This window comes from Chelon labrosus (genome assembly GCF_963514085.1).
Source record: "Chelon labrosus genome assembly, chromosome: 5".
Taxonomy (NCBI): domain Eukaryota; kingdom Metazoa; phylum Chordata; class Actinopteri; order Mugiliformes; family Mugilidae; genus Chelon; species Chelon labrosus.
The window spans coordinates 24,876,784-24,891,462 of NC_140341.1; the positions used below are offsets into that span (position 1 = coordinate 24,876,784).

At 40.4% G+C, this 14,679-nt stretch overlaps 1 protein-coding gene across 1 annotated transcript in view; it reads right to left on the minus strand.

Annotated features, from left to right (window-relative positions):
* Window positions 1–14,679, minus strand: part of LOC311488443 (transmembrane protein 163a-like) — a gene marked incomplete at its 3' end in the record, with an annotated part of 60,756 nt that overhangs the window by 2,732 nt on the left and 43,345 nt on the right. Inside the window, exons 3-5 of the mRNA XM_084545154.1 lie at window positions 10,869–10,912; window positions 8,839–8,930; window positions 5,274–5,370 (exon numbers count right to left, since the gene is read on the minus strand). Coding sequence (XP_084401280.1) covers window positions 5,274–5,370; window positions 8,839–8,930; window positions 10,869–10,912 — 233 coding nt within the window. The remainder of the gene's footprint in view (window positions 1–5,273; window positions 5,371–8,838; window positions 8,931–10,868; window positions 10,913–14,679) is intronic.

The following is a 14,679-nucleotide window of genomic DNA, read 5'->3' on the forward strand; positions in this document are numbered from 1 at the left end:
ATATATGTGCTGCTGGTTGCTTGGTGGATGTTTGTATTTCTTTTCTCAGGCCTTCTCTTCTAATGCACAAGTCCTTGCAAGAGTGTCTTTTTTTCCCATTGCAATATAGAAAATGCCTTACCTGTGAATGTTCTTAAATTGAATTAAGGACCATGAATGAATTATGTCAGGCCTAAAATACCATATATTTATTGAAGGTAATATAAACACATTATCCACTCACACGTGTTATTTCACCTACATTGGCTGATTAGATTCTTCACTATGTGACCGTGTGAAGGCAACCAATAAATATTCACCCTCCTAATTAATCTTTTTCTTCTTCATCTTCTGTACCCGCTTATTCCTGTTAAGGGTCACGGGGGTCTGCTGGAGCCTATCCCAGCCGTCGTCGGGCAAGAGGCAGGGGTACACCCTGCAGGTCGCCAGTCCATCGCAGGGCTCCTAATTAATCTGCAACACATTTTCTTTAGTATTTGATCAAGAGGTTTGTCATGATATTGGGTTTTGAACCTGTTCTGTTTCTTCATTAGATCTAGTTTTGAGCATTTTCTGCAACCTTGTTTGATTTTCCTTGTGTTTCCTGTTTTTAATTTAAACGTTTCTTTCATGGTCTGTTTTCCCTCCTTTGGGATTATGTGATTGCTTTCACCTTGTGTGCTCCTCCCTCAGTCAAACCTGTGCCTTGTTAGCCTTTGTGTATATATAGTCCCGTCCTTCGACATTTCGTCATCAGTCATCCGTGTGTCTATTACCCTGCTTGTACTGCCTCGCTGTTCCTTGTTAGTGTTTCCTGTCTCTTGTTATTTATTTATTTTTTTAATGGCTCACCTTTTGTTTGGACTTACTTTTGCCTCACCTGCTTTTCCATGGTAGGGCTTTATGTTACCACCTTAAGTAAATCCTCATTACACTGACTTGTTATTTTGCCCAGTGTCATCTGTGTGTCTGTGTGTCTTTTGTGTTTTTATCCACACATTATTAAAATGCGAAGTTTGGCCAATTTAAACTCAGAAAATGGTGACAAATGCCCGTCTCAGTTTCCCAGAACTCGAGGTGACTTCCTCAAATATCCAGTTTTGTCCAGTCAACCCAATATATTCACATTCTAACCAGCGCTTTATTGCTTTATTGATTGACAATTCATTTGCAGCTGTTTGAGTGGAAGAACACTATTGCTGGATCATAAATTTAGTAGATTCACCACTGTAAAAAATTAAAGATTTTCTACTTAGTAAGGTACTCTAATTCATATTATGAAAAGCAGGGGTCCTCAACCACTGAAGAGCAGCATTGGGTCACCAATTATGTGCTACAGGGCCATGATAGATTGGCAAAAAAACAGAATAATACATGGATTTGTGCCGAAATTACACTTGGCAGCGCTTAGCAGGCTTCATCTGTGCTTCACCTTCCCTCACCACAAAGGGGGAGTTCACTGTTGCAGGGAAACATGCCCAGGGCTTCCCACTCATTTAGTGACATTGGTGAGCTGCAATGTTTTTATCATAGCTAAACTGAACCAAGGTGCAAAAAAAAAGGTTAGGTAGCAACCCCCCCGAAGCAAGGCTTAGTTCTTGCATTATTCTCTGACACATAATCACATTGTATTCCAGTCATTATTAGCGTCTTTGTGGTTGGCGGTTAGTTAATCACTTGCTACATTTGCAGACAACTAAATTTGTGAACGTTTAAAAATCTAAATACATTGTAATATTTTTGAATTTCATTTCACATGCACAAATATCCTTTAATGTTCTGTTGGCTGTTGTCACCAGTAGCTCCGCTCTCTGCTTCACAGGATTCAATACTGCCTCTTTGTTGTTGTACTGTATGTGTACTATGTATTTTCAAAGAGGTGAGGAGGGACTGCTTTTTATTTCTCTGTAGGGGGTTCCTTGCTTTGATTGTTATACTGTATTTACTGAGGAAATATCTGTTCTCCAAATCCATGTGAAAAAGCTGTTTATGTATCGCTGCATTACATGCATATACAATGCATTTGTTCCATGGCTATGTGCTGCCCTCACTCTCTCCAGCACAGAGGTAGCAGGAGACAATCTCAGCTCTCTGTATTTAATCAGGCACTAGACACAGACAGCTTGCCATGAGAGCAGCAACCTGGGACGTGACGCGAATCAGGATTCCCGATTTTCTGCACCTTCTGTTCACTTGATGCGATTCTGACAGCCCAACACTTCAAGGTAGTAGAATTTTTACAGTATTCACATTGCACTGCTGTTGTCTCCAGGCCGTTCAATTTGCACGTGAACGGGAAATCAGTGGGCAAAGATCAAACAATGACACCACCAACATCATATTCAGCCTGCAGATTCATCAGTCGTTCCAATCTCCTTTCATTTTACGTTTCTAACTCGTTCACGGACGCGCTGTCCTGCAAACACACACACACAGACAGACCACAGAAATGCATCACTTCTGGTGCAATAAATCACCTCCGACTGCTGTTTGATGAAGACTTCAACCAGCTAGATCGTTTCTGCCAAAGAAAGCCCAAAGGTGGACACAGAGGAAGCGAGGCTACGCACGACAAAAAAATCAGTCTCTGAAAATGACAAAACAGAGAGGACACACGTGGTAATGGAGGCAGACAGAGTAGGTGAGCTTGTAGCATAAAGCTGGGGAACGCATATGGGTATAATGATGAAAGAGAGACGAGGGAGCCAGGGAAGTCGAGAGACTCAAAAGATAATGAACAAGGTAGTGGGGGAGAGACACTGGATAAATGACACAAAGATGAGATCCTTCCATCCTTCAAATCCCAGCATGTATAAATTCAGCCAAGGACGAGTGACAGTGAAGGTATTTTATGTAAAAGACAAAACCACTCTTTAAAAAACTGATCATTAATCAGACGTATGGTACACACTAGGAAGCCTAAACTACAAGACTACAGGGGACCTGCCCTTGTTACGTTCTCTCCCAACGCTGAATACAGGCCAATGTTTATTTCAGTACATGTGCATGTTGGTATGCGGAATGTTTATATCCAGAAACTAAAAAAAATAAAAGCACAGAGATTGAAAGAGAAGAAGTGAGTGAGATGCTGAAGGGAAGAAACAAAGAGACTGTCAGAGAGACAGACAGTGGTAATAGGCTCTTGGTGGTGTCAGGAAGATCCTCCGAGACCTAACACCCACAGTTTCTATTAGCATAATGGCACTTGCGCATCAAACACAGTCTGCAAAATAGCTGCTGCCCTCGAACGGCTTCTCTTCTGGCTTCTGTCCAGTTGCTTTATCTTTTTCCATTTGATTGAATAATTACGGCGCACATATGAACTCATAAAACAGACATGCGCTTGCATCCACTTGAATGTCAACACTGATTTAGTTCCATTTGTCGTCCAAACTCTCGGATGCAGAGGCTAAATGACTGAATATAAAATAACAAGAGGGTGCAAAGACAAGGGGTCACTCACACGTAGACCAAGACTTGTCTTTATGAGGTGAAAGAGTTTCACCTTAAGATAAATCGAAAGGTAAGAGGGAAAGAGAGAGAGGCTGCATACACAGAGCAGTCTGTGCATATATTGCTAGCTACAGCAGCTAAGTCACTGTCTTTATTATTTTGTCAGTCTGTAAGGTTTCTAACCATTTTTGTTTTCACTGGTATGTTGCACACACCGAAAGCAGCAGCAGTGAAATCTGAAGATATTTGGAAGCGCAGGTTGTCCGCTAACTAAATCAGTGGGTGCTTTGAAGCTTTGAAGCTGCATTGTAGGAAATTTAAAAGAACATTTTTTTTGTGGGGGGGGGGGCTGTAAAAATCTGTCATTCCTCTCTCGTGTTGACTTCAGTGGTTAGTGAAACAGACAGATGGAGAGGGTTAAATCATTTACAAAGCAAATAAGGGGGTTCAAGGCAGAGGACTGGAGAGGATGCGATGGACACTCCCTAAACAGTGTGACGATGGAAAAGCCGCACCCAGCACAGCAACACAAAGATGAGACTATTTTGGGACATTATTCATAGTCTTAACACCTCTGGAGAGAGGTGGAGGAAGGGATGCTGTCATTAAAGTCTTGTGTGTGTGTCAAACACAGCGTCTCTGTCGAAGGCAGACAATGAACAAAATCAGGAGGAGAGAAACAAAACCTCTGAGGTCAGAAGAACAGCAGCAGAGAGCTATAAAAAGATACCGGCGTCACCGTGACGATTTGTGTGTGGTGTTGAGCATGTGAACATATGTATGTGTGTGTTATGATTGGTGCTGTGAACTCACACTTATAGATTTCCATCTTTCTCATAACACATTGCTGACATTGTTGGGGTAATACAGATACAGATTAGCCTTGAATCAAGCTCATCTCCACTAGAATATTAATATTATATCTAATATAGCTGATATATTTGACGTTTATAATGAAATTAACTTATCCAAAGGACGGAGCACTACTCAGCTTGTGAAAGGTGCCCAACGGTATATAAAACAGTAACTCCGTTCAGAAGGGTAGAGCGGTTTCCACCAACCAGAGGGTTAGTGGTTTGATTCCCAGTACATGGACTACATGCCGAAGTGTGCTTAAGCAAGACCATAGACAGTATAAAGATTAGATTAGACAATATTTAGACAGTCTATGAGCAAAACCCTGAACCAGCTTGGTGCTAGTGTAGAAATATGTATGTGCTTGTGTGCATGAATGGTAAATATATAAATATGAAGCCATATGATGCTTGATTTTGTCTTGGCTTAAATGAGTGTGATTGGCTCAGCTGTTTCAAAGTGATCCGACCAGTAATGTGACCGGGTGTATTTGATAATAATTTACTTTTATTGATACCTCATAACCGATACATTTGTTCACTCGGAGCAGTAGGCTGCCATCCATGCGGTGCCCAGGGACAGATTTTCTAATGACCAAAGCCTCAAATATATATTCAGTTTCCTACAAATCACAAGTGTGCTTGGGAATGCCCATTCAGTTTTTGCAGTTACCTCTTTATGTTTGCTGTTGCACTTGCATGATTAAAATTGGACCTTTTATCAGGCAGGCAGCCTCCTATACCAATACCAGCACAAACTCATGTCATACATAAAGTATGACATGAGTGTTTTCAAAATGGAAATCAATGGAATGAAATGGGAAAACCCATTGAAATCAAACCTGTTACCTTGTTTTTATCAAACCTACATCCTACAAATGTGTTAGGATAATTGTTCTGCCATTTGTTTGGACCTCAGTTCTTTGCTGAATGTGAACAAAATTCTACTGCACAGTGGGCTGTGTGTGTTTGTGTGTGTAGCCTCACCACTTCTGGCGGCATCTTGGTAGCCAGATCGTGGATGGCCTTTCCAAGGATACACAGGGAGGAGAGAACAAACACAATCCCAAGGATGACACATGCTCTGCAGACAGACAAACACACAGAGAGGAGAATGTTAACAGTTATAGCTTCATGAGGAAATGTTGGAAGATTAGGACATTAGGTTGAACCAAAGCAATATTTTAAGGTAGCTAAAAGCCGGAGAGCCGCCACACTTTCCTCTTCTTTTAACTTCTATCACTGTTGTTGTTGTACTGAATCAAGGCTCAGAAGGGCCTGATATAAATAGTTATACTTTACTGCATTGGCCTTGTCAGGTTGTTGCCAGCTGAACAAACAGTAAATTCTGCCATTATTACTTCCTCCTGGCTTGAATTATAGTCAGGTCATCCCCACACCTTTAAAATTACATGACCAGTAATAAAATTAACAATGATTCAGCGAGAATGCACCAATGCCCTTCAATCAGTAAACAATGGAGTTAAACAAACATATGATAACTAGCCACATTACACTTTATCTGGTAGAGTCCACAATGTATAATGCTGCAAAGACAAACATTACAGCAAACAGCAGCCCCGGCGCTATTAGAATGTGAACAACTGTCTCCAGTCTATTTGGACGGCTGTGTTTTACTAGAATGCACTTTCTCTGGCAAATGCATTCTGTGGTTCACATGCTTCGACACATCTGCTGCGTCCAAATTACAGTATCTGTCTCTCGTCTGTCTCACTGCAGAGCACACAAACACGGTATTTTGACGAGTGCAGTGAACTGGTGCTGTTTCTTCTCTGACTGCGATGGTGATCGCGCACAAGAAAATTGTGGGAATTGACTGACAACAGGTAACTAGCACTCCAAGACACACTCGACTGTGATCAGGACTTACTGCAGTTCTGTAATGCGTTCCAGCACGTCAGATTAAAGCACGTACACATCAACACTATAGTGTGGGACTTTTAAACTTAACAAACGTCCGCTACATTCAAGTTAAAACCATGATAATTAGGCTAATTGGCGCCACTTAAGTTCCAAAGAAGAAAAAAACAATGAAGACAGAACCAGCTTTTCCGCTGAAAGAGGAGATGGACTGAGAGATTGTAGTACTTTATATGTGCGTCAACAATGTTCGTGCAATTACTCTGGGCGTATTCACACCAGGAAGGTCCGTTAGTTCACTTGCTTTGGTCCGGACCAATTTTTTTTTTCTTTTTTTTTTTTTAGTGCGGTTCGCTTTCACACTGTGATTAATTGCAACCGGACCAGAATTTATAAACAAAAACACATGTGCTAAGGTCGTTCAGCCATTGGCTGGTAAACGTATAGGCGGGGTAAAGAAGGAAGCCAAATGTCCCACGTAAATAGGCTACAATGGAGACTTTGCGTACTGTAGGTCTACTTGTTATTATGCTAGCAATATGGTTTATAAACTGAGCGCTGGAATCCCCTCTCTCTCATTTGTTTACTAAAAATCTTATATACTTCTGCATTTTTATGTGTTTTCTCCAGCATTTGAGATATCTGGACATCTGCCCAGATATCTAGGAGGCAGCGTGTCTCCTCAGAGCTCGGTTAAGCCACGGCTCATCTCTACCTAACCTACCTGCGTTTGTTTGCTTCACGTGTCTCTCTCTGTTGTGTGTGTCACTGGGCTATCCTACATTTCCCATAACTAGTGCAGTGCCCGTCGGAAGTATGTATTCCTATAGTGGGAGCTGAAGAAGATTTTTCAGTTGTGACCGTTGTCGTGACCCATGTCTCCTCCCCACAAAGACACCTGCCCAGTTTCAAATCAGCGTGCCACAGACAGACAGACAGACACAAACTCACCAAATAAGTTAAAAGAAATTCTTGATTTATAGATAGATGATCAAATCACTCATGTTTTGTCTGTAAACTGTAAAATAACGTTGAGTCTCCGTTGCCATGGTTACCCTCTAGCGTTTGAGCCAGCGCAATAATTTAGAACTGTCATCAGGCAACTGGAAATATTAGAGCGGAGAAAATCTATTTTACCGATATATTTTACATTTCTTATCCAAACAACGTCAAACTTAGCAGTGCACATCTTCGTGCCCGTAGCGAGATACCTGCCCAGTTTCAAATCAATCGGGCCAACGGTTCGCGACATATGCGTGCCACAGACAGACAGACACACAGACGCTTCTTGATAGATGCGCGAAAACTACGGGAGCTCGTCAAATCCAAAAAGGTAGATTTTTGCAACTTGGGTCGGATCGAGGTCGGGCTGCTTTCACACCATAAAGGAACCGCACCAGGGTTCGGTAGGAACCGCTCCGAGACCACCTCCTCAGCTGGGTCTCGGTCCGCTTGTTTGGTACGCACCAGAGTTCGAGTGATTGTATTCACACCAGTCAAAAAGGTCCGAACCAAGCAAGGAAACGAACTTGAGTTCGTTTTAATCGAACTAAACAAGGCAGGTGTGAATACACCCTCTGACTTCCAGAAGGGGAGACAAATATCCTGCTTCTATAGTTATAAAAAAGCAACCCTTAAAACGACAAGACTTCCAATTGGCAGTCCAAATAGCTAACAATTTAGTGAGGGGAAAACCTCACCTAGACACACAAAACAAGATTCACACCACTCTCCATACAAGGACTGAATGGACTGAAGGTCTATAGAACTGTGTGTGAAGCCAAGCCATCAAGCCTTACTCTATCTTTAAGTCTATCTCATTCTTTATGGGTACCCACTTCCTGGACGTCCATGCACAAAGATCCATGCGTCAGCCTTAATGTGCCAGCTCAAAACCATAATGCTTGAAAACAGCTGATACCGTTTGTGTGCGTGTGTTAAAGGATGTTAGAGTGGCAGCTCGGTCTTTCATCATCAGTGACACCTCTGAGCTAAGGAGAGGTGTTCTTGTAAGACGAGCAGGGCTCTGTGCAACCTGACAGTTATCTCAGCTGAGCTACAGCAACCAGCCTGAAAACTGATGGATTAACAGGCCAGGGTGTAGCAGTGCTATGCAGACACAGACAGTAAGTCACTTTGTTCGGTTAAGAAGGTAGCGCTCCACTTTCTCTCCCTCCCTCAAATTAAAAGATAAACTTTGTAAAAATGATTTGATCTATGTGGTATGCACATCCTCAAAGCAAGACACAACACGTAATGTAAGGACAGTAATATGATCCCATTAACTGGCACTAATATATTTAAAAAAGGGCTTTACAGACCTTTTTCATCTGCACTGCTTCAACCTTGCAGAAACACTTTTTTCTACCTTTTTCATATCTCAGCGTAGATTATTTTTCATTCCAAAGAATGTCGAGGCAAGTTGCAAACATGCAATAAGCGGCTGGACTGTAAGGTACAGTGCCCAGTGATACAATGCCCTCGCCTAATACAGCCAAAGAAATTGCTGATGAAAAAAACACGTAAAAGGAAATACGAAGTGACAAATACTACGGCATCCAATACAGCGGGTGAAAATGTTGAATATATGCAGAAGCTGTTGCTATGATGCAGGTGGAGTTGCATCATTAATCAAACATTAATTAAAGCCAGCACCGGGTTTTGTACTCACATGTACTCTCTGTGTGCCGAGTGCACAGCTGCTGCATTGCTGTAGCGCCACAGGACAATGACTGATGACAGGACGTCCAGCGTAGCATCAAACTACAGCAGGAACAGGGACCGGGAAGCCAATAAGAGATTGGAAGAGAGGAAAGTTACAGCAATGGCAAAAAAACAAAACAAAAACAGAATCCAGTAAAATATTAATGGCAATGCGACCTAAAATGTGCACTGAACCCTACAATGCCTAATGGAAAAACCTTTTGTACACTATTTAATACTTGTCATCCGCCCCCTGGTGGATTCATCCATGCTCTGCAGTCAGTAGCAGGAGTTAGGCAGCCATTTCCAATATGGCTGCTTTCATGGATTGACATTCTAGTTTGTGTGTTTTTTTTTTGGTTTTTTTTGCAGGGAAATCTTTGCTCCTTTTGAAAAGGTAAGGGTAAGAACATTATGTATAAAGTAAATGACATTTCTGTATGAATAATTACTAGAAACACACTATAATGACTTTATACATTATGCATTATGTAACAGTAAAATTGAAAAGTTGAAAAGCTGCGTATCAAATGTGATACAGCAGGTATTTATTGTAATTTACTTAATTCGTAACCGTATTGCATTTCACAATGCACTCTGCATTATGCCTGACATAATGATATTTTCTTTTTCATAATTATTATAATTTAATTAAGCAAAATATTTAAACCATTAAATGCATTATTTTTTCCATATGAGTGGAATTTTTTTATAAAAGATTTTTTATGCAGAGGTTAACTGGGTAAATACTGTCTTTTCCTGTCCTCAATTTTCCTGCAATTAAATGACTATCATAACCTAATCTAATATAAAGTATACATATATATGTATATATGTTTTTTTCAGCCGAAAAGTAGACCTAAAATCTCCAAATACAATAATAAAATTAATTTAAACTAAAAATAATAATAATAATAATAATAATAATAATAAAAATAGAATGTGGTTGGTAAATTGCCATAAATGCCCAGTGTATCTAATATGATACAAAACAAAAATCATAAGTGTCAATGGTTATCAATCATTTTAAATTAGTTTCATTTTTTCTGACAATAAAACAGATTTTGGACTACTGTTTCATTTGTATGGAGGTTTTTTATTAGAACAGAATGAAAATAGGCACTTAATCTTTTAGCACATTTTCAGGTTACATATCAATTTCTGATTTATTTATTTTTTTTCTGATTGAAAGCTCTAATAAAAGCTGGCCATAGTGTAAACAGCACCTACACAAACAAAGAAACCGGTGTTGGTGCCTTATTGCTGCAAGTAATTCAACGTGATAAACATTATTATTAATTTGATTTATGACTTTGTGCCTCATTTTCAACCTTTCTCCAAGATGATTAAAGAAAGTCGTATCTCCCCTGAAGCTGGATCATAAATAATTGGTACAATCATTATCAGTTCATTTTTAACAAAATGTAAAAACTTAAATAACAATGTAGCCTTTCAACATTATACTATCAAAAGCAATGATCAGTTGCCAAGAGCTAACCTCTTTTCACTGGGTTATAACCCTTCATTTTCTATTAGCTTCTTTATTAAATTGTCAGAGACAGCCCAGCACTTGCTAATTAAAATGTTTAATACAGAGATAGCTGGCATGGCAGTTTATTGGTTTCTAATATTTTAATCACATCATGCTAATTACATCTACCTCACTGTCCTGGGGTGTGGATATTTTAATTTTCACTTTGCTGCTATTAAGTCTTTTTTTAACTAATTACAGTCTCAGTCATTTCCCCTCAATAACAGGAACTCATAAGAAGCTTTCTTCAGCTGAGAGCCTGCAGATCTATTTAGCAAACACACAGGAAAAAAAAAACATTTCGACATTCAACCTGAACTCTAAGCCCCGGTCCCTTTTCTCTGCTCTGTTACCTTGGAGACAAAGGGACCAATAACACTTACCGGGCCTCATTAATAAATCACGAAGAGCCAAGCTATGACTAATTGATCAATGCAAATGGAGGGAAGAAGGGAGCTGGAACTCACGGCAAATCCAAAGGCTGATGCGCTGTGTCTCATGAATGATACAGCTGTGGAGACAGACAGACAGACAGACAGACAGGCAGGCAGACAGGACATTAGTGATTTCTGCCATAGATGAATACAAAATGCAATTCATTCACACCTTTCCAATTGCATTAGCAATAATTACTCATCTATGTGTGTGAGTTATCATGTGTAATAAACATGTTTCATCAGGGGCACGTGGACCATAACTAATGCAGAATTAAAAATAATTACATGATGAAGAATTATAGGGTTGTGCTTTTGTGACTATTTCCTGGTGTCAGTATTTGCATTGCTTTTCTGTATTTGCTGGTGCTGATATTTTGTCAGATATTTTGTCAGACTGATGAAGAGATTTTCTGACTTTCCTTGTGTTTTCGTGAGCTGCAGTGCACTGAGCTCTCCAGGCCACCATTCAAATGAACAAAGTTAAGTTTAAGAAAAACAAGAGAAAAGTAGCCACATCACCAGAACTGATACTGGGTACACTCTATGTACACGATATGCCTAAAAACAACAAATTAGTATTTTATTTAAATAAAGTTAACGGAAAATCTGTAAACTCCCTATAAATGCATCACAGATATTATCATTTAAAGATGACACGTTTAGCAAACTGCTCTAATAAGTCTCTGTGGGTTAATACTAACAACACCTTCCACTTTACACACAGAGGGCTTTTTGACCACCAGAGAATTGGCTTCGTTCTCGGCATTTCAAACAAAAATACGCTGGTTCCTAGCAAGATGCCAGTCAGCATCTTGAGTTGGCCTGTACTAAACCCATGAACACAATCTTGCCTGGTCGATCAAGGAAACACAATTTACATCGAAATCGACATTGAATTTCAACAGTTTAGTCAAAGTATAGCCACCTACAGGAGAACTGATCTGGTGGTACTAGATCAGGGGTGTCAAACTAATTTTAGTTCCAGCCACATAAGGCCCGATTTCAAAAATCAGCTGTCATTGGGCGAAAAGCGGGGTACACCCTGGACAGGTCACCAGTCTATCACAGGGCTAAGACGGAGAGACAGACAACCATTCACACTCACACCTATGGCCAATTTAGAATCACCAATGAACCTAACTAGCATGTCTTTGGACAGTGGGAGGAAGCCGGAGAACCCGGAGAGAACCCACGCAGACACAGGAAGAACATGCAAACTCCACACAGGAAGGCCCCAGAACCTTCTTGCTGTGAGGCACCAGTGCTAATAACCACACCACCATGCTACCTATAACATAATAGCATATTTTTTGAATAACCTGAAATTTGTTAAGAAAAACAAGTGCAATTTCAGCGACTCTTACTAAAACTGTCCAACTCCAGGTGGAAAAATTAGGAATAGCAATGAATTTGTAGTTAAAGTCTTCACACATTTTTTCACACTTTGCAAATTCACACTGTGGACCCCCTGGCTGGCCGAATGTTTGACACCCCTGTTCCAGATCAAAAGTGGCGCATGAACAAGAACCATACTAGTTGATTGAAATAGTATTTGATGCATATGGAAATACTGACTTCTGCAGCTTTAAATTTAGTTTCCTTTTTTAGTGGAAGAAGGGTTTCCCTAAATAAAATGAGTCTTATGAAATAAACGCCCACTGTATGAGTCTGGACAGGCTATCGGATAACAAACAAGACATGCATGTCAATCTAAGTGATATTTTTGATTCCGAACATCACATTTCTTAACTGGAAGTTTGGCACGATTGTTCTGCAATAAAAAAAAACAATTAACCTTTTCAAAAGACTAAACTGAGGTTTTATGAATGGGATAGAAGGCATTGTGCATTCATTGCGGTGAAGCCCTTGACTAGCACACCTGTGCTATTTTGCCCTTCAAGCTGTCCTTGTGTGTTTTGCTCCCCCCTGTTTTCAGGACAGAGTCTCGGGGGACACCGCATCGGCAGTTAAATCACCATGGTAACAGGAGATTTGAGGCCAAGCTGGGAGTTGGTTTCAACTCGAGAAACAAGCTTTAATCTTTTCCCTCTCCCTCTACCCAGTTATTCTCCCGGCATGCCTTTTCTCTCAGACTCTCACATTCTGGTTTCCTTTGACACACATCTCTTTCTTTCTTTCCCATCCTTCTGGTGTCTGTGTCTCTTTCAGTGGCTTTGGGGCTTTTATTCATTCTGCTTAGACCTTGCTGCTCCACAGTCACGGATACAAAGTGTCCTCATTTGACCAGCATTGATAAATACATATAGCATGAAAACTGTATGAGGAAAAGAGACGGCTTGACTGAATTATGTAGGTACTGTTGTAACAGAAAGTATAAGGGAAAAGAGCAACGATGGAGAGAACGTGAAAAAGGAGGAACGAAAGAGAGCAGAAAGAAGAAGGCAGCCCCAGACAGACCCATGGTAACACACGACTGGCCACACAAATGCTGCTTTGCTTTGTCCTAGAGTGAATTACACATCCACTTTTCGTGATTATCTTCTCTCTCTCACACCTTTTATGAATCTCCGGGGTTCAATGCGACCCATCTGGATAGTCAGAATCAGAAACAGAGAGTGTGTCAGCTTTCTACCTGCGTTCAAAAACCCAATTCTGTGACTCTTTAGTCTGCTGTACTTCTGTTGATTCTGTACACGGATTAGTAGGTTTTTTCTTGTTCCTTGCAAAAGAACTCAGGACAGCTGATGAATTCAGTGAGCCAAAGAGCAGAAATCTCATGTTCATAAACACTGAGTACATCTATAGGACAAAAATGAACTTGCTATTCTGACACAGAATTTTCTTAATCAGTATTTTTCATAAGTGAAGACGTTTGTCTGCTGAAGTTATACCAGCTTGGGTTCACCTGTACAGTTTTATATTAAACTCTTTCATTTTCACCTGGAATTAGAGTTTCTTGAAAGACCAAAGCTATTGTTGAAAGAAACCTTACAAGTCCAGGCGTCTTTGTTTCAAATTGTTTTTTTTTGGATATACCATTACCTGAGAGAACCTTCCGAAACTAACTCTCGTTGTTGTTTATCATTGCTGTATATATAGATGAGAACATGTTGCTTTGATCAGGACATAAGATATTCCGATTGATTCCTCAAAGTAGCGAGTTAGTGGAGTTCTATAATATCCACAGAGAACATAAAATGAACTTCACCTACTGAGTGTACATATAACCTGCAAGAGATCACTCAGCTGACAGTCTCAGGTGGTCTCGTAATGAACAAACAAAACTTTTTTTTTTGTGCATGAGCGTGTGAACAGTTGTGAGTGAGCATATGCATGATGCATTCATAAAAACCAAACTGACAAGTGTTTGCCCCGCCTCCTCTCTGGGGAGCTTCCCAGCACAGCCATAATCCCATCCTTGTGGGTAGTTTTTAATGCTCAGTGCTTTGCTCAGGGACACCCATAGTCAGGTTTTCCAAGCTGTCTAATGCTAGAACAGCTGTATATTAGAAACAAGGTCATAATATATGCTATAAAAGTAAACATTTCTTTTCTTTCTTTAAGCCAAAATGTTTCCTGTGTAATCTTTACTGTGATATAAGATGTAGTATATGTCTAGTGATGGTGGCTGTGCAAGCGTAAACTCCAGGATAATTGGCTCATGGATGTAAAAGCCTCCATGTGTGACCGTCCACATTCCAGGAGAGCTTCTGGTGTAAGCGCTCAGGGCTGAAACCAGTCATGTGTTTTACCCATTAACATGTGTGACACACCTCAACAGCACACATTACTAAGACATGTACCACCCACCTAGACCAGACCAGGCACCCCCACTCCATAGCAATGACACTCCTTGATGGCAGCAGCCATCCCCAGCAGG